Source organism: Perca flavescens, chromosome 17 (genome assembly GCF_004354835.1).
Source record: "Perca flavescens isolate YP-PL-M2 chromosome 17, PFLA_1.0, whole genome shotgun sequence".
NCBI lineage: Eukaryota > Metazoa > Chordata > Actinopteri > Perciformes > Percidae > Perca > Perca flavescens.
Genome location: NC_041347.1, coordinates 21,946,751 through 21,967,729, shown reverse-complemented (window position 1 = coordinate 21,967,729; position 20,979 = coordinate 21,946,751). Strand labels below are relative to the sequence as shown.

Sequence of the window (20,979 nt, the reverse complement as noted above, 5' to 3'; positions counted from 1 at the left end):
TGGAAATGTAATTTCCAGACTAAGGTATGACCTTTTCTTAATTACAAATGGGTATCACATGTTTAAATAGACAGAAACATTCCAATACCTGATAACAGCCCGACACTGGCTCTAGCTGTGTCTTAGGGTAGAGAAACTCATTTTGAATTGTGCTAAGCTCTCACTGGTATTGATTCATTCTCGCCTACAGAACATTAAAAAAACTCACTAAGGCATTTCTTCAAATTGCTTGCTGATTTTGATGGAGGGGGCGAGTTTGGAGAAAGGGAAGAGTGGCGAGCCCTTGTTAGGCCTTTCTGTTGATTAAGTCTGTTAGTTGGTCATGGCCTCTCTACTTCTGTGGTCTCTGTGTGCATGCACATTTCTGTTTGTGTGTGTGTACTTCATACCTAAGCCTGCTCGAGCGTATGAACACGTCATTGTCTGACAACAGCTGCCTCAGCTTTGTATGCGTGCCATTAGCAAATCACTCAAATCACTGGTAAGTAAGCAAGTGAACCAGTCAACCAGTAAGCCACACATTCATACAGGACTAATAGGGTTGAGGTATGCTTAAAAGGTTTGTACAAAATGTCATGTTCAAAGGCAACACTCAAAGGTGTAGTGAAAAGCTGGCCGTCAAAGAGAGTGCTGCATATTCAAATATGGGATAAGATGCTGCACAGTCTCTCCTCAAAGACATTCAGAGTGTTGCATTCATCAGTACACACAAAAAGTCACAGAACTGTTGTGTAAAGAATGAAAAAGAAAGCTTAACGGAGAAGTTCAAACCCTGTTAACTTTCTCACCTGAACGTACCTGGCCAACCAATGCGTTACGTGGGCATGAATCAGAATGTCAGATTGTCGGTTTTAGAAAGCCCTCCCAATTTCGACAGGAAAGTGTTGAGGAAGGGGGTTTCTGAAGCTGTTTGTCCAACCGGCAACCACCCCTGATTAGGCATACTGGCCCCACAAACCTCCCCTACAGCAGTCTCCAGAGTGACAGAGACAGAAACACTCCTCCTTCACACCTCCTCTGTCACTCCCCAGCTCACACCTCACTCGCACTTCTCTGTCTTCAGTCAGTCTTTTCACCTCTTTCTCTACCGTCCATATCCCTCTCTCCTCTGGCTACTCGTCTTCTTGTTTACCTCATCCCTTTATCCCTTCCTCCCTCAGAAAGAAAGAGAGACAGTTCATCTGAGAGTGATGGAGCTCTAACAGGCTGATCCCTCTGCCCTCTCCCCAGGGCGTGCAGCTGTGCCCGGGCTCTGTGACGCCTACCTCCCCAAACACACATCCACACAGAAATGGCAGGAATACACCCACCTACACACATGCATGCATACATTTATAAACCTACAGAGGGAGCTCACATGTGCACTTGCTCACACCTCCACACTCTGATACAGCATGTGCATGTGTACAGTTTTAATATAAGCCATCACATTTCTATAGTGCACCCAGGATATGCTGCAGAAACAAGGAGGTGATGTGATGGGGAATCTAGGTTACAGGATTTTTTTGGGCCCAATATCCCAAAAAAATATTTAAGTTCAAGATTTTTTTTTGTGTTTTATGTGTGTGTACTACTGCAAAATGTTGTGGAACAAGTTTGGCATCATACCAAAAACAAGTTAAATATAGTTTGACATTTATGGCCAGGGTCTTTCTTTGTTTCTTTCTTATGTTTTTTTTGTCTGCCACTCAGAAATTGTATCTGTCACTTTTGAAATCTATGCTATGAAGGAATAACATTTAGATAATTTAGACATAATTTAATGTAAAAAATGTAATTTAATGTTTGATATATTTACACACAAAAACATGCATATGCGTGCACATTACATGCATGGTAAATTCTAGTGTTCAAATTACACCGTGGTTTTCTGGGGGGGCCCTATTTTTATTGGGAGGGGTGAGGGTGTGGGAGGGTACAGTACACATGCACGCACATATATTAACGTGCCGGCCTACGTTGGGAAGCAATATACAGGAACTTTACTTGGGTGTTGAGGAGCTGCAGCATATATTTGTGGACAAACAGAAACATACAGTGTACATTAACTACCATCTAGTCCTGATTGCCAGACCTTCCTCCACAGTGCTGCGGAGGAGTGTCAGGCTAGTCCACACAGCATTCCGGGATGGGAGAAAAACCTGCTGTCGTTTATTGCCATTTCTTGAAATCAATCACAATTGCAACAGAAAACTCAGATTGTACAGATATTCTAGCTAGCTGTCTGGATTTACCCTGCAGATGTCTGAGAAGCAGTTAACCATAGTCCTCATAAATCCACCGGAGTTTAAAATTCCTAAAAATCTCGTGGATATAGAATAACTACCATCTGCACCGATCACCACCACCTGTCTGCTTTTTTGCCCATTATTTTTTTTACTAATTGTTTCAGCGTTCTTCAGCAGTATACTGTATTTACTGTAATGCCCCCTAAAGCACACACATTTTCTCTACATACTCTCTCCCAAAGCGCCCATGAAGCATTACCTTCCCCTCTTAAGGATTTGTTCAGTGCCAAGTCCATTAGCCTAATCTGAAAAACAAAAGCAGCACTTTGTTTGCTCTCTCTTAGTCTCTCTGCACACACACATGCACGCACACGCACTTCACATCTTCCATCAGCACATTCACCAGTGCCCTGCTGTTATCTATGGGATGTGATGTGCCATTTCTCTTTGAAGGCACTATCACAGAACAGCTTATTTCACCAGTCCTCCAGACGCAGGGCTCTCCGTCTCTGGCAGGGTTTTTCCATCCAAGACAAAGAACAGAGCTGCCCGAGCCTGGCTGCCTGGCTGTCTCATTAGGAACAAGACAACAGAGGCAACACAAAAGAGACGTGTATACAGTCCAGTGAAAAGATGAGGCAAATGCGGTAAAGTCATCGGTCCATTTTTGCTGCTGATTTATCTGTAGTACAATACAACATTTCAAATTAAATGTTGAGTTGGGGAGCAGCTGGCTCATAAAAGCTTCCATGTCACTTACAGCAAATATAAAGCAACAAGTGAATGAACTCTCCGTGTCGCTCGTGTAGCTGTTTTGTAAGTGTGAAATATACTGTGAGGAGTGGCAGCAGAATCTACTGACTGTGGAGAAATATGAACAGTGGCTTGTCTTATACCACATTTCTCAACTGTCTCCCTCCATCAGTATGTTTGACAAAAACACTAAAATTTGCTCTGCTTGGGTTTTCCTGACGGACATCTTGTAGTTGAGGGCATCTTATTTTTGGAAGATAGAAACGTGGAAAAACGATGGTGTTTCTAAAGCAGTGGTGTGTACTGTGCGGTGCGGCTCTTATATAACTTACTTTGCTGAGAAAATGTATTTAGAAAAGCCAGTGGTGTGGGCAAACTGTACAGTTATCTTTGCCACTCTCTCTCTCTCTCTCTCCATCTAAGTTTCATTTCAATCTAAATTTAAATCACAAACTCACACCAGATCCACAATAATCAACAACCTTATACTTCTCATATTATTTGCCTGCTCTTTATTGAGTATAGGCTTGTACATAAACATATTGAACAGTTAGGTAAGTCTCTAGATTAGGGTGAATGATATTTATTTGTGACCTGATAGTATAAGCCTTTTCTCTCTTCCTTTAGTCAAGCAGAAGCATTTTGTTGAGCTTAGTTATAGTAATCAGGATTCTGGAAGTGAGATACTTCTCTACAAGTCCCCTGGGGCTCTTTTTTTATCTTGCAGGCACATTTTCTCCGTTATTTTGATCTTCTTTTGTGCTAGAAAACTTTCCTATGTGCAATATAACTACACTAAAATCCAACAGAGCACAGCAAACCAGATGTCCATAGACAAGAGTGTACTTCATGTACGCACAAACCCACACACACTACAAACATTCAAGAAAAGAGTTTCTCTTGACCCAACAGCAGCTTCTGTGTGGTGGGAATATATACAACTGAATTCCTGTTAATACTGTGTGTGTGTTTGTGTGTCTGCCTGTTATGTAAACCTCATTATCTCTATCACTACATCACATTCTTATCATTAAGCTTCTCTGAGATCATACAGCATTTGGAGAAACATCAAAGTGCTACACAAACTCTCTATCATATACAAATACACACACGCTAGTCTTAAACACACACACACACACACATACACACACACACACACACACACTGATAAGCACAAAAAAGGCAAGCACAATATGGTGTCTGGCGTTGATTTATGACCCTCGTCATAATAAGTCTGGGACCTTCAGTCAAAAGATGTTTGATTGTATCCTTGAGCTTCCCCCATCAGCAGCTGCCTCATGAAAAATATATTTCTGTTCTGGCCAACAAGTTCACCAGTCCACCCCCTCTTCACTCTCTCTCTCTTTCTCACCTTCGACATCTTTCGCTCAGAGCAGAAACTAGTTGCCATAGCTACAATCATTAACACATCTGGCATAGATCTGGCAGGCACATGCGCACTGAGTAAAGCACTCACTCACTCACACACACACACACACACACACACACACACACACACACACACACACACACACACACACACACGCACACACACAACAAACAGACAACATTCATATGTAAAAAGGATTAATATGCATCGTTTTGCTTCGCTGTTTTCAGTTTCATGGCTGCACTCTGGAGCTTGTGTGGGAGAGATAACGGGCCGAGGCTGGTTGGGGAAAATACATCAACGGAGAACTTTTGGTCTCAGTGATAATCCTATTGGTGAATTTAACCCAATCTCTTTCCAATGGAAATGGAGTTGATGTTGAGAAGAATTGAGTCTTCATAATATTGGAATGTTCCAAATTAATATTCTGCCTAAACATCATTCAAACTTACATGTCTCTATGTAATGAAGAAGAGCCTAATCAATACTGGATTTCTGAGGCTTGATGTCGATTTTTCGATAATTAAATCTGAATGTTTTAATATCCAGTTTTTTTTGGTAAATATCACTGTCAAATATAAATCTAAGCATGCTGTAAATACCGTCATATCCACCAACCTCATGTGTAGGACAGCAACCTGTTGCATTAAACATCCCATAATTATTCCAGCACCCGTTGCACTCCGCACCATTGCACTATTGTCTTACTGTCTACAAATGCTATTGTTATTGATATATTATATTGGCCCTTTGTCCAGCTTTGTTGTCCTAGCTTTTAGCTGTATGTCTATTTCTGTGCGAGTACATCAAGAGCATTGGAAAACCGGAGTCAAATTCCTATGTGTACACAACTGATTCTGATTGGCCAATATTCATACATTTTTGGACAAAAGTGGTAGTGTTTTTACCACACTTGTCGTAAAGGTCTTGTCTCTATCTGTTGAAAGCCTGACCGAGATTGACTCATGTTTTGCCCGTTGTCTTTCACTTTCCCTTTTAGCTTTTAGGGCAGAGGCAATAATAAAAACTATATAAAATAACGTCAAGTTTGCTGTTAAAGGTCATTTATGATCATCCGATGGAACATTACACAGTTTCAGAAACATGTAAAAGTTACATATAGTCACTTTAACATAAACAAACAGTTTAATTAAGATCCCTTGTGCCTAAAATATGTATTCAGTGGGACATTTTACAGTGTAAAAATCAAGTTGTGAGTACTCTCTGGGAACAAACTATGTATTAGACAGCTTCTACAGTATATTTAAAATTAAACATCATTTCTGTAGTACAATTTTTTGTTACTGTACTTCTCGCCGACATTGAGGCTTATACGCAAAAATCGCTCATAATCCTTTTATATGTTTTATTATTTGTATTTTAATTATTCTGTTCGACTTTTCTGTTCAATTTACATTTCAACAGCCTTACCACCACTAACTACGTGTCTTTTGAGTCAACATTTCATTACTGAAGTCAATACTTTGAACATCTTGTCTTTTGCTGTCATTGAGGAACCAGGCTGACAGCTTCACCACTGAGGGTGACACATATCACAGCAGCTATAAATTATTTAATGGCAAACACAGAATCACTTTCCTTCTCAGTAACTCTCTGCTTTGCTTTGGTCTTTCCTTGTCCAGCAAATCCCTGATCTCAAGGGCCACCTCGAAAGTAGCTCCAGCCCCATCTGAGCTCAAATGGTCTGGAAAATACTCTGTGTGTGTATATGAACGGGTGTATTTTGTGACATTGTTTGTGTATGATCAATGGCTTTCAGCACAAAAATACATTTATCATAAGCTAGCCCCACTGACAGAACAGCATGGGAGGCACAGGAGCAGGCCAGAGACGTGCTTTAGTAATGCTTATACCACAAACGTACATGCTAAAGGTGTTTAACTGTAAACCACAAGCTGAAAATCATATATTTATATATGTATACACATGTGAGCACACGCACAGACACACACACACACACATTCCACTTCATAAGTCAAAACATGTTTCTGTGGCTCCAAACACCTTCAATTAAAAGCCATGATAACAACAACTAGAAAACTATGCATGTGTCTCAGACACATACACACAAACAGACAGTACAACAGATGCATGTGCATTGTGTGCATTCAGTTGCCCCCACCCTAACCCCTGAGGACATCCCCTTGCCTCCCATTATACACACTCTCTCTCCACTTTACATACCACTGCTCCCCCAGCCAATCACCCACAGCAAAACAACCAGACCGACCAGTCACAACATCAGGATTATAATAATAACTGGTGACTGACAGACGGCTCTTCAATAGGCGTTGGTTGCATTCCAGGTGAGGCTAAACAAATATTTCTTCCGCATGTCATAGACGCATGCGAGCTTGTGGAAGAAAGATATTTCAAATAAAATAAAAACACTTGACAGAAAAACAACCAGGTGTACAGGCTGTGCTTTAAATAAATTGTCTCTTATGTAATACAAACCCACTAAATCTGATATGTGCTGATAAATCAAGACTCAATCAGAATGAATAAAAACATGGTCAAACACGCCTTCAGTCACTTTGTAATGGGTTCATCAACCTCACACATTAATCTCACCTCAACCAACAATCTCTTACTTCCCTTACAAACACAAAAAAACATGTTTTGCTGAATCTAAGCAACAACTAAGTAAAAGCAAGCACACCAAGACAAAGAAGGCTCATCGTCTCACATACCTTTTTGCCTTTCTTCTTGCGATGGGCTGCTTTCCCGCTGCCTGCTTTCTCCTTAGCTTCCTCACTCATGTTCAGAGATCTCCCCCTGTTCCTCTCCTCTCCTCACTTTTTTTTTAATCCAGCATGTAGGAGCTTGTGGAGTGGAGCGGCAAGCAGCTGCTGTCTTCACTGTGAATCGTTGCCACAGAAATGTCCATTTAGAAGCTGTGAAGGAAGGATTGTTCCATGCAGAGTGGGAGTGTGCGTGAAGAGAGGAGAGACTGGGAGGACTGTGCTGATGCTCTCTCCCTCCTCCTCCTCTCCTTTTCCTTTCCACGTTCACAGACACACACTCACACACGCTTCCAAGCTAGTTCGCCGAGGTCCACTCCCACTTGCTGCCTTTGCCGTGCGCAATTGGCGACTCTCTCCAGCGCACTCAGAGGCAGGGTGTGGAGGCAGGAGGAGAGTAGAGAGATAGAGGCGGAAGATGAGAAGGTGGAGGAGGATGTTGATGTGTATGATGAAGGAAGGAAGGAAGAAAGAAAGAATAGAGACTGAAGGAGTGTATTCCCGGCTGGATGTGGACCTGCCTACCTGAGGCTGAAGTGTGGAGACACTCTCCCAAAAGAGAAAGAGACAAAGACACAAAAAAATGGGAAGAGAGACAAAAACAAAGAGAGACAGAATAAGAAAAGACAGAAAGAAAGTAAAAGAGAGAATAAGGGAAAAGAGTGTGAAATGGTGTTAGTGAAAGAGAGAAAGAGTGTAAGGCTGAGACAGAAGAGGGGGGCGTGATCCACACAGTCTCTTCACTCAGCCGGCTGGATGTTTTCTGCTGTTGCTCCCTGCTCAGACGTTGTGATATGAAATGAGACTCTCCAGTAGAGAGACATAGACAGAGGGAAAAAGAGAGAGGGAGGAAGAGAGAGAGCAAGAGAGAGAGAGAGAGGATCATTAACATGATGCATCAGGTCCTTCCAGAAAAGGAAGTCTTCCACTAGCCTCTGCCAGCAGGATCAGCTTACTGGAAACTGGAACAGAACAGAACTGCACCCGGCACTGGCTGACTGACTGACTGACTGACTGACTTGGTTGACTGAGGTGTGTGTGTGTGTGTGTGTGTGTGTGTGTGTGTGTGTGTGTGTGTGTGTGTGTGTGTGACAGGCAGGCAGGCGTAGGGTAGAAAAGAAGACGTGCACACAAGGTTGATAATATCCAAACAATATCCAACTATCTGACTCAACAGACAGAGAGAGACCTCAAAAAGACAGCAAGACAGCTCCCCACTGATGAAACATCTAGCTAATGAAGCAGGAGGAAAGCAAGTGGATCAGGGAAAAGGGGAGAAAATGGGAACGAAAAGCTCTGGGTGACACAGGGAGAGATCAGGAGGAGGGGTGTGAAACAGACAGGAGAGAGGAGATGGGAAGGAGTGAGGTAGAGGGGGCGAGAAGACAATGTGATATCAGTGAAAAAGACAAACCAGGGAGGCATGGAGAGGATGAAAGAACAAATGAGAGGCAGACAGAGGCACAGAGAGGCAGGGTTTGTTGTGATTTCCTTCTAAACAACAGGTTCTTTATTCTGGGGGGTAAATTGCTGTTAACCATCCCTCCCCTCCCTCCCTCCCTCCCTCCTGCTCCTGACGAGCTGTATGCCATCACCACCATGCTGTTTGATGTCAATTAGGCCTTGGCCTCAAAACAGAGAGATGAAGGCCAGTATCTTTAGAAAAGTAATTTTCAAATGGAAAGACACAAGAGATATATAAATAGATGCAAAGATGCACCAACTTAAAAATGTTTCAACTTAAGGAAAAAACAGAGGCCTTGTAATGTCACAACTCCACTTCAAGAATGTACAACAAAAGACAAAACACCCAAAATCCTGGTAAGTGCCGAGCTGAATTAAACACATACACCGACGCTCCCAAACACAGAGAGTTAGTTACTATTGATAGCTAGTTACAGCAAGTATCTGTATCACATTCATCTGCTGGTTATGGCCAATAAATACTGACTGCCAAAACACCCCAGCAGTCAAATTCACACGAATTAAACTGAAAATGTGCTTCATTTTCAGTCTAAGTCACACTTAAAATCCTGCAGCTGACATTGAATGACTTGAACAATGACAACTAGAGCTAGACCGATAAATCGGCCAGGCTGATAAATCGGCCGATATTAGCTTGTTGCAGATACCTTGTTATCAGCGTATTGTCTGCCGACAAATAGCAAGACATTTCCGTACAAAAATGCCAAGAACATTTTTAACTTAGAGACATCGTCTTCGTTACATAGTTTGTCCAGTACAGCACTGACAAGTTTATTTTTAAACTGTAAAATCAACTGACAGAAGCCTACACAGTCCACAAACACTACTGGCAGGGCACTTTCAAAATGAAATCAAATTACAGACATGTTCAAATGAAGGTTACAGTATGTTAGCACACAAAGGCTTTACTTTAGAAATATTTATTAATCCATCCTTTACTTAAATAGGCGAGATTCATTGAGCTATTCATTTCCTCTTCAACAAACCCCTGGCTAAGAAACATAACTAGAAACAACAACTGTGATAATGGGACTATTTCCATGTGATGACTGGGTAAATGTTTGTAAGCTTGTCTGGTAGCAAACAGGAAACATCTCATTAGAGGAAGATGGAGGGAGTGTGATGAGTTTAGTTTACTTCCCCATCACCACTGGCTTTGCTGCTGTTTGTGTACAGAAATACTGTTCTGACTCTGTTACTCTGCTGTCTGTCTGGCACATGCACAACTTCAAACCACTAAATGAAATCAGACTGAACGAGTATGATAAATAACAACTAATGCATGAATCAAACTAGTTAAACTGGTGTTACTGAGGTTTTGTATATGATCATTCGAAATGTAAAGCAGACAATAAAGAAGACAATCAGGCATTTACTAGCACCATGTCGGGGTGTTGCCTAAATTTGATTATAACAGAGTTATTAGAGTGTACTGTTGATGATTGATACATTTTACTTGGCACCAACAAAATTATTGAATGAATAAATAAATGTGGAAAGAAACTGAGATTAGGCTGATTCACAAATTCCTTTAAGTGTAATATATGCATGCATTAAATCAAAATATTGTACCAAAGTTGTCAAAGCTATCAATCTACTTGACTCCAGGATTTACCTTCTATAAGGTTAACCCCAACACTGGGCTCTACCTAAGTGAAAGCTCACGACAGACTACCAGCTGTAGCACCAGTGACATATGATGTTCTCCAGTCGAGACCATCATGCTCCTCTCTGTCATCTTCTCTTCACTCCACCTTCCTCCATCTACACTAACCTCAGAATGAGAAGGAGAGAAAGATTACCAACTTCTTCACACATTAATCTGCAGCTGGAAATGTCCTCTCTCTACTCCATGGTGTGTGACATAAAGTGTGCATGTAGTATCGCTAATGGGGATGCGTGCACGTTTGATTTTGTGAGTGCTTACAGCTGATGTTCGCTATGCATGCGTGTGTGTGTGTGTGTGTGTGTGTGTGTGTGTGTGTGTGTGTGTGTGTGTGTGTGTGCGCACGTGTTTCAGGGTGTGGTTCCTCTGACTTGGTGCCAGCAGCTGTTATTATTTATTGTGCCAGGAGGCAGCTCCATCAGCCGGATGTTTATTAGGATTTATAAGCCTCACACCTCACACTGGGATACACCACTAAGTCGTACAGAATAAAAAAACATTCACATCTGTTTATCTCCATTTATTGCAACATATAACTGCAACCTACCCCCTTTTGTGGGGGGGTCAATTCTTAATGTAAACATTAACCTGGTGGATTATAAAAAATATTTGAGGGTTGCTTCTTGCTTGTACTATTTACAGCAAAAGAAACTCTTTTATATCCAAGCAAAATTTATATTATAACTGAAATGTTCTCACTTAATTCGAATTGAATCTAAAATGCAATCGAATCGGGACCTTGTGATTTGGAATCAAATCGATTCGGGAAATCATTGCCAATATTTAGTCCCTAAAATGTATGTTTATTCATCCCATTTCTTTGTATTTTCCTAATAAAATGTCAGCTATTACTTAACTGTGTTGTCTATTCTTAAGACAACACAGTTACCCACTAAACAGTACCACTACTTTCAGCTTTATTTATCTTTGGACACACTTGGCTTGGCTTACTTGGTGGCTATAGCTGACCCAACTTATAAACATGTGCACACACTATTCCTGCTACACTTTTCAGCGGGGGAGTTATATTTGGTGGGGATGTTGGATTTCCATATCAAAAGAAGTATTTCTCTGCTTGCAGTAATCCGCTAAAGAAGCAGGGCATAGCGCCCCCAAACCAGCCATGACGTCCCTGATAATATAGCATCAGGAAAGAGAGGGAGAGATACAGATAGTTATCTGACTGACAGATGAACAGAAAGAAAGAGACAAATATGTACAGTCAAATGTGTGTCATAGTTTCCTCTTTCTGCTCCTGTTTGGATACCAAACACTCTTATTGTTTGCTCAAACTGTTATTGCATTGTCTCTGGCTAAAACACACTTCATTAAAATCTAGCCAGTCAAACAAGTCCCATAACATGTATGTAAGATTTACAGAATATATACCACATTCAGATACTAAGCAGACCTAAGTGTAAATCTAAAAATGTCAACCTGTTTGGTGGCGCTAGAGGTAAAGTCAGGTGATCATAAAAGTCAATAAGATACAAAATTTCACAGCAATCTATCCAATGGTTGTTGAGATATTTCAGTGATATATTCCGTTTCTGACACTGCCATCCATAGAGCCAGGCCACTAGCATGGCTACGAATATTGAAAGGTACATTGATCCAAGAAGCCACACTAACCGAAAACCTCCACTGAAATGGCTTTGCTAATGTACATGTAAATCTGGGAAGGATTCTCTGCCACGACTGTAACTCAGACATGTCACTACCCAGACTGTGACTAAAGCCACCCTATAAGCCTCCGCAGTGAAGTGTCTTCTCACATCCATCTTGCTGGGGATCGAACATCTCCCTGATCAATATGCTGTATGCAGAGGCCTGATAGGGCCTGACAGACAGCTCTACAGGGGGTTCCCATCCCAGGCTCCTGATGGGAGGGGCTCCATACAAATCCAGTGCTCCATCCACTAGAAATCAATCATCACATAAGATGAATGCTGCTCCCTCCATGAAAATAACCTTCCAATAAATCATGCCAAGCGAAGCATCAATTCAATGACGGCCGTGCACAGAATATCAGCGGATGTACTTCTTTATCTCATTTCAATTCACATTTTGAAATCGACTGGTATGTTTATCTGTAATCAACAATTGCAAGCGCGGCCATTATTACCCCAATCAGTTTGCCTATGACACTAGCTCTTGATTTACTGCAGTAATCTATAGATAATTTGCCAAGTCAAGCTGCACCATGAAAATGTGTGTTTAACACCCTGCCAAGCAAACGTTTAAAACTGCATTTTCAATTAAAGATAAATATGTTTGGTCATAGCAGCATGGATGGATAGATCAGATAATTCAGCAAATTTTGACTAGAGACCTTGAGAAAAGCTTAGACACACCTAAAAGAATGGTGTACTTCTATCCTTATGAGGACCGTATACTAACTCCAGCCAAGTCCTGAGTCACAAATGGCCCTTAAAAAGAACTGAGCCCAGATCCAAATGGCCACTCAAATTTACAAAACTACCCACATGCAGAGCCTCTAAAAGACAGAAATACAGGACCAGGTATACACATGCTTTTTAACTGCACCCAGCCTGTTCAGCTAAGAGTGAGGGGCTCATTTTCAGCTGTGTCCTTTCATGTGTGACAACAATGAGGGTTAAATTCAGACCTACTTTCCTCTGTAATCAGGTCAGGTCTGGACAGGTGTTCCCCGACTGATAAAGAGCTGTGAGGAAGGAGGGCTCCATTTTAACTGTCGGTTTTATTCTAATGTTTGGGGAGTCATTTGTATTACTGACCAATATTAACACAAACATGAGCATAACAAGCAACCTGATTATCTTCAGCAGGGCTACTATACATTGAATCTGATTCATGTGCCTATTTATTTAGCTTTGATCATTTAGGATTTATTTAGATTTAAGGAGAGGAACAATTTAGTACATTTTTAAGGAAGTACAACATACTTGATGCTGTACAATGAATCTTACATTGTTGAAATATTCATGAATATTTACATCCATGAACTGAAAACAACAACTCCAACAAGTCCTCCAAATAAAACGAAAATACTCCATGTTCTCCAGAACGACACATGTAAGAGTTTTCTGATCAACGGCTGTTCAAGATGTTTGTCACCTTAACATAAACAAATGTTGTTTTTGGGTGATTTCCTGAAACGACTTAATGTTGCCGTTCTTTTCGAGTGGACAGAATCAAGAAACACGCTGAAATGCATCTTATAAACATACTCATGTTTGCCGTGTGCCTGAACGCGTTCATTGAACGATAGTTCATGAACTTGTTCATATTTTGGACGAACAAGAACTGAACGTTACAGTTGAACTCATTGATTCTGGCGTCTGTGAACGGCACGCTCTCAGTTTAACTTTGTTCAATAGGGTGCCAGATTTCTATAGAGCCTTGCAGGCGAAAACCTGGCTAAAACACACCGTAAACAGGCCTTAATATGTAGCGGAAAAAACACCCAATCTGGCAACACCATAGACAGTATATAACACCAGCCACCAGTGTCGCACCGCTGCATGCGTCATCAAAACAAAAAGCAGAGCAGCATGGAGGCTTCGTATGATCATTTAAACGAGTTTATGACAAGTTCGGTGAGGATGGGAAAAATCTTACATTTCTGTGCAAACTTTGCCCGCCGGCTTTCAAAAAGAAAATCCACACTTCAGTCACATCTACAGCAAATCTGAAACGGCACGTTGAACTGATTGGAAATGAAGATGAAATCTGACGCATAGTTTCAGTGTTAAAACTGATGAAATAATTGCTGTGGTTCTATATGGGCTGTTGCAATAATTTTGAAAAATAATAGCTCGCAGCAAAATATGGAAAAAATAACTATGAACTAGTTAATTTTTGGAACTGTGAACTTAGTTCAAAATTTTGAAGTATGAACTATGAACTGAACTAGTTCATTTTTAAATTCGTGAACTGAACTTTGAACTAGTTCATGTGGAAAGTGAACATTCCCAACACTGCATGTGTGTATCCCTTAATAAAATCATTTTTGCTCGTTTCCCCATCTGTGGAACTGTATAACATTGAGATGCTTCCTTACAGTCGGTTAATCCACTCTGCAAATATTGTAAAGCCCATTCAAACACATCATCCTAGAGCAAATAAACATGATGTATTTTAATTGGCAGAGGCGCATTCTGCTTTCCAGCGTGCAGTGTTCTTAAAAATCAATACTGTTGTATTGTATTATTCAGTGCACTGTTCCTGGTACCAAGCACTCCCATCACTACTGGCTACTTATTGTGAAAATTAATGCAGCATGCTATGCAAACATGACAAAGAGACGACTATTGATTTTAGCATTTAGATTTTCCTCCTGAGGCATCTTGCAGTTTCGTGGTCGGGGTGCTGGTGCAAAGGCTTTTCACACATTTCTAAAGACATGTCAGAACATGCACTGGCAAATAACTGTATTCATCTGTGTGTGTGTGTGTGTGTGTGTGTGTGTGTGTGTGTGTGTGTGTGTGTGTGTGTGTGTGTGTGTGTGTGTGTGTGTGTGTGTGTGTGTGTGTGTGTGTGTGTGTGTGTGTGTGTGTGTGTGTGTGTGTGTCAGTGGGAAAAAGATGTGTATTTGTCCTATTGGCCTGTATCTAGTGAGCACAGTGTGAATGGTAGATGTGCTTAAAAGTCTCGCACTTGCCTTGCTGTTACTGACACGGCAATGTCCAGAGGTTGCCTGATCTCTGCCTGATCTCTCCAGTCAATCCAGTATCCCTGTGCTGGAGCTGCCAGAGGAAGCAGAGGAAGGGAGTTACTTAAAGTATGAGAACAGGCAGACAGCAGACTCCCGCTCTTTCTTATTTCTTTTTATTTCCTGAAATAACTACTTTGACGTAAAAGTGACCACTCCTTAAGCAAGGTAATAACAGTACAGTGATGATGAGACGGCACACAGAAACCCATATTCATCCTGAAATGTACAGTGAAGTGTAAGCAGGTGAGGTTTAGTGCCTTTAAATTCAAATGGAGAGAATTAGGTTTCCGTGTGATGAGAGTGATGTCTGAAAAACGTCATGAAAGAATCTACCAGAGATTTTTTTCTTTTTCTTTGACATGCCTCCTCTGACAGGTGATGAAACCTGACAAAAACCTGTTCTCCAGGTCAGGATTCACCTCGAAAACAGCCACAGATCATTGAAATGTTAAGTACAGCTGGAGGGCTTTGACCAAAAAAAAGTGCCTTTGCAATCAGTCGGTGCTCCCTCATGATTGATGATCTGTCTTCGGTCAACTGTTGCAGTAAAGAAAAAACTACTGAGGCTTCTGTTATGGAAGTCAGGTTCACTACAGTCTCAAAGTGTGGATTTACATTGAGTAAATGTCTGTTCATGTAACGGCTCACTTCAGGTAATTTACAAGATTGTTATGGCAGCGGGTTTTTAAAATATAGCTAAAATTCAAACATTCATTTCTACTCTTCTTCAGCCTAAACTTGTGTTTATCTTTATCTAGCCTTACAGCTCCAGTCAGTATGCCAAAAATACATACAAGAACACTCTCTATCTAGGAGGCAAACAACAATTAACTGGTGGGTTAACGTGCAGACCATTGTATGATAGTACTAATATGGCTTTGGTTTATTATTGCATGTGACCTCTCTTCTCTGCCGCAATTTTCCAGTCTAATCTTTGTTTCCTATCCAATGCAGCAAAAAACATCTCTGTAATCTTTAGATCAATCTGTGCTTAGAGTTCTGGCTTCATTAAACATCTGTATTTACACTGGGCAACAAAAGAAAGCTCTCTAGTTATATGTTATGACAGGGATGATTAAAGTCTAAACGATCATAACTATCATACTTTACTTTTAAAGACGACTTTTAAACCTCAAAAGATTCCATGTAATGTGAAACTCGTAACAAAACACAACACAACACATTTGGTATCACACTTACATATTGCACACATCCCTTACAAATAAAATAATGTTCAGCAGGCACTAGCCTATACAGTTTGTGTTGTGATTGATATCTGTTTTTTTTCCAGAAGTACATATTTAATAAATTTAAAGTATTTTAAATGCTTTATACTGTATAACATTCCCAATACTCACATGTGATAAAACTTGCAAAGAGAGGAGTGCAAAGAGACACGTGGATTGTGCAACTGGGGGAAAAACAAACAAATGACAGTAGTTAGTTTTATTATTGTTAACTAGAAGTGCGCTATGATCTGCAGTGTCACAGCTCTACTGTCATAGGAGTACTCAACATGCTGGTTGTAAACAATGCTTACAATCAACACTGTTTTGTGATTTTTTTGTTCTTGTTGACTCGTGGAATGACTGAACAAGATAGCATTTGGATGCCATTCTATCCTGGGAATTAGATAACTTATTCCAGTGAGTCAGCACACAGACACAACCATTACCTACCATTACAGCTTGACATAACTTTGTTTGAAACAGCATTAAATTAAATTTACCTGCTTAAACGGGCCATTAATGTCTGGATGGCAGTCCCAGAAGATGGAGAACCGGTATGAGAGAGCTGTTTTTTTCTATGTAGGGCAGAGAGAGCAAAACCAAAGGCAGCACTCATGACTGAGGTGATGAGAGGAAAAAAGGGGAGGTAGGTCAAAATTGGCACGATAAGTGATTTAACTCACAGGATAGAATAAAGATTCAATATGTATCATTTTTGGATTGGAGAGGAAAAACACCATGTTTTGTTTTTTTATGGAAATACAATGATTAACCCATATCCCTTTGAATGACTCCTGTTTGGATATTGTAAATATTAGAAGTGCCTTATTATACTCAAAATGTGTATTAATATGAATATTATGTTTATACAATGTAATTTGTTTCCCCCCGAGGCCATGCAACTACATCACGATGTCCTCATGTTGAAGTAGCATGTTGAGAAATGTGATTATGCTAGAAGTCTGGTACCCCCTCCAGCTCTAAATGTCACTCATTGTTGTCTTGGTTAATTTCATCATAATGTATTATGCTATGTTATCTCCCTAAGTAGCCCTTTGGCAAAGGAGTTATTTTGCTGTGCTAAGTCGTCTACACATGCTCACTCTGGCAAACAGTGAAGTGAGGGCACAACAGAATCAAAGGCATTGCTTTTTTTAAGAACAAATCACTTTAGGTAGGCTATCTGCTGAACATCTTTAAAAGATTTTGCTTGACATGTTAGTTTTAAAAGGAAAACCCCAGTGTAATTGGAGGCTTGGATTGCAAAAATGCCAATAAACCCCCAATGTATTCTTTTTGCCACGGTGTTGATCAGAGTGTTGATCAATGCATGGTGCAAAGTCTATTGATGCTCTCTCTGTTTATAAAAGACAAAGTGACATCATACAATTTGTATCCTGGAGCTGTCTCACCATTATCCCTTAATAATTAATAATTACATTTTTACAGCTGTCAGTAGCTTATCTAACTTCTTTTTATGTTGCTTTTTGAATATTAGACATTTTGACTTGTCAAAGTATGAAAGGCACAGGTGTGGTGAATGGCGGTAATGATTACTGTAATTACACCTGGAGGTTGCATGCTTTGACTTCAACTTCTTTTGATGTAGGCTACACACAGCGTTTCTTGGTGTCTAACGTTATAGGTTCACTTACAATAAACCTAAAACATGTTAAGAAAAAGCGTTAATAAGATTTCAATCCCAAAGTCAAAGCAATTACCTCAAAATGACTTTAACTCAAAATAATGAGAAACTTTCTCAAAACACGTAATGACTGAGCTAGTATCTCAAAATAATAGTATCTCAAAATAGTATCTTAAAATAATGAGAAACATTCTAAAAAAAATAGTTAATATCTCAAAATGACAGACCTAGTATATTTTGAGAAGCTTCTCATTATTTTGAGATACTAACCTTATCTCATTATTTTTAGAAAGTCAGATTATTTTGAGATATACTGTAGGCTACTCAAAATAATCAGACTTTCTATTATTTTGAGATACTACGTCATTATTTTGGAAAACTAGCTAAGTAAGTCATTATTTTGAGAAACCAAGTCCTTACTTTGAGAAATTAAATCATTATTTTGAGCTTTCTCGTTATAATAATATTACAGTTGAAAGCTCACAACAATGGGCATTTAGCTTAACGGCAGATTAACAACATTAACTAAAAGTAGAACCAATATTTCATGGTGGGAACTGGGAACAGGATTTGCATGTTAGAAATTCTTTGATGTTATCTTAAGGACTTTGAACAAGTTGTGACACGTTTGGCTGGTTTATATCTGTCTCGCTGCTTTTGTTGTCTGGGAGTTGTCCTTCAACCTCCAACAAAACTTTGTCTTTTCTCTCGGTGGTACTGGTAGCAAACACCAAATCATGGCTAAAGTTAAACAGATAACGATAGTCCCTGCACCGTGAACCCTCTTACGTTAGAGGTTTTTTGCCCTCTAGAGGTTACAAACGCATTTCAGTGCATTAACGTTACGTTTATGTAATGACAAGCTAAGCCTGCTGTAACCAGTATGTTTCTATGTAATGTAACAGCCCAGGCAGCTAATACGTTAGTTTACCCTTAGTGTTAGATATAAAACGTGTTTTATATATATATATATATATATATATATATATATATATATATATATATATATATATATATATATATATATATATATATATATGAGCTAACCTAGCTAGCTAGCTAGCTAGCTAGCTCACTTGCGAACCCAACCCTGTTTTTGAGTTACCTTCGGTCTGTTAAAGGTAGCTGGGTCAAGCAGCCACAGTATTCAGGAAGGACCTAGCTATGCATTTTATACTCCTCCTCCCCTTGTCTCTTGTCTGCAATCAAATGAAGGCAAAAATTGCAACAACCCCTCCCCCCAAATACATAAATAACAACCTGTGATTCTATGTCTGTGTTAACCTAGTTGTTTAGTCCTTAGCTGGTTTGGATGAAGACCTTATTAAGTGGTCTTATGGGTTTAAAGCAGTATGTTTACTATTTTTCTGTTTTTAAATCTTAAACTGTTTTTAAGGGGTCTGAAGTCTTAGTGTTAAAATAGTCCAGGTTTATCAAGTCTAGGTAGTGTATTTTTAATTTTTTTTTTTTTACTAGATCGTTATCTGGATGGAGAAAACAGTGAAATCACTTTTCTGTTTTCACAAATATAAAAGTGGATTTTAAAAAGCTTTTATTATGATGACTAGTAATACCGGTACTACTAATACTTTTCACAACTATAAGTGGTGCAAAATATCATTTCAATGTTTATCTTAACCTCGGAATGCCAAGCCGCAAATTGGAGTCCAATTTCAGTATCTTGTAAGGGAAATGTAATCTCCTTGGGGCTAAAGTCAGACCTGATACCAAAAAACAATGGACTCTTTAGAGGAGACCCTTATTTTGCCATTCTATCCAACTAAGTGTCATTCACTCATGTCTCATAAACACACACACGTTGTGCTAAACAATGACTAACCGATCCTCCCCCCTACCATTTCCACCACCTTCTAAAATTGCCATTAACACCTCTCCATCACCATGGCATCCAAAGCAAGCGTTTAATTTTAGTGATGTGGGTCACAGCAGGTCAACGAAACAAAGTGGCAGATACAAAAGCTGTCCTTTTTGACTCAACAACTGCATTGTACCACATCATCATCATCATTATCATCATCATCATCATCATCATCATCATCATCACTTTCATGACTGCAACTCTGTGTGCAACTGCAAACTTGTGGCATTTGCAATAATTACTGGTTTAGAATTCAATTGGATATTACTGTGACCATATGCCATACTTTCTCTGACAAATACAAAAAATACTCTCAGGTACTGAGAATCAAATCCAGTGCATCTACATCTTAACTGCTTTCTGAAATTCCAGTTCTGTAGACATATCATTTGTTTCTGGTACAGTATTTAAGTCGCTGAAACAAACACCACTATTAACTATCAAACCAGATTTCCTGTAATGTCAGTGTTGCTAAATGGGTTAGCTGTTAAATTCCTCTGAAATCAGGCACTGGGAAGAATTTTCAAATGTACCCCTCAGACTCCTCACCTCAATATACAGCCTTTTAAACTGTATATTCAAAGGAAAGGAGAAATTGGGCCAAGCCTTCCTATTGACATTTTAGCTTGAGTTGTTAAATGTTGCTTCGTGTTTCTGTGTTTCTATCTACAATCTGAATATGTGAGAATGTGCTTGTCACAACCTGTACCATCAATCAATGTTGAGCATGCCAATACTTCAATACAAGCGGTTTATTTTTATCCTCAGATTTGACAGGTCACATAGTCATCCTCTGACTGGATAAAAGCTATGTTGCATGCAATGCTAGACAACCAAATTACCCTTCATTTTTAGATGAAAATATAATCTCTCTCTCTCTCTCTCTCTCTCTCTCTGTTTGTCTCCTGTATACCCACACATCCACACAAACATACTGAAACACATGGTTGATTCGGGACTGCTGTTCTGCCAGCAACATCATCACTCTCCTTCCCACCCTTGTCTCCATGGAGACAAGCTTCCAGAGCTGGCTGGTTCCAGACCGTTGTGAATCAGCACAGACTAAAAAGGGAAGGGGAGGGGGGGGGGGCTCTTTTGTGTTTAAACATGACTTAAAGAACACTGTGAGCTCTGTTATCTTCTCCCCAACACTGATGTGATCAAAGTGTCCAACCATTCATGCACGCAGGTATGAAAAGGAGCCAGGAATGTTCTGATAAATGAAGTCTGTGTTTGAGAT

The 20,979-nt window shown here is 39.9% G+C and overlaps 1 protein-coding gene and 1 long non-coding RNA gene across 2 annotated transcripts in view; both read right to left on the bottom strand.

Annotated features, from left to right (window-relative positions):
• Nucleotides 1-7,705, bottom strand: part of ank3a (ankyrin 3a) — a 119,272-nt gene extending 111,567 nt beyond the window's left edge. The window contains exon 1 of the mRNA XM_028603171.1: nt 7,086-7,705. Within this exon, the coding sequence (XP_028458972.1) occupies nt 7,086-7,154 (69 nt within the window). The 5' untranslated portion in view covers nt 7,155-7,705. The remainder of the gene's footprint in view (nt 1-7,085) is intronic.
• A 7,253-nt stretch (nt 7,706-14,958) lies between these two features.
• Nucleotides 14,959-19,052, bottom strand: LOC114571670 (uncharacterized). The gene is made up of 4 exons (XR_003694701.1): nt 18,966-19,052; nt 16,716-16,790; nt 16,345-16,397; nt 14,959-15,017 (listed from the first exon to the last, which is right to left on the bottom strand). It is a non-coding gene; the product is annotated as an uncharacterized LOC114571670 (long non-coding RNA).
• Nucleotides 19,053-20,979: the final 1,927 nt, after the last annotated feature.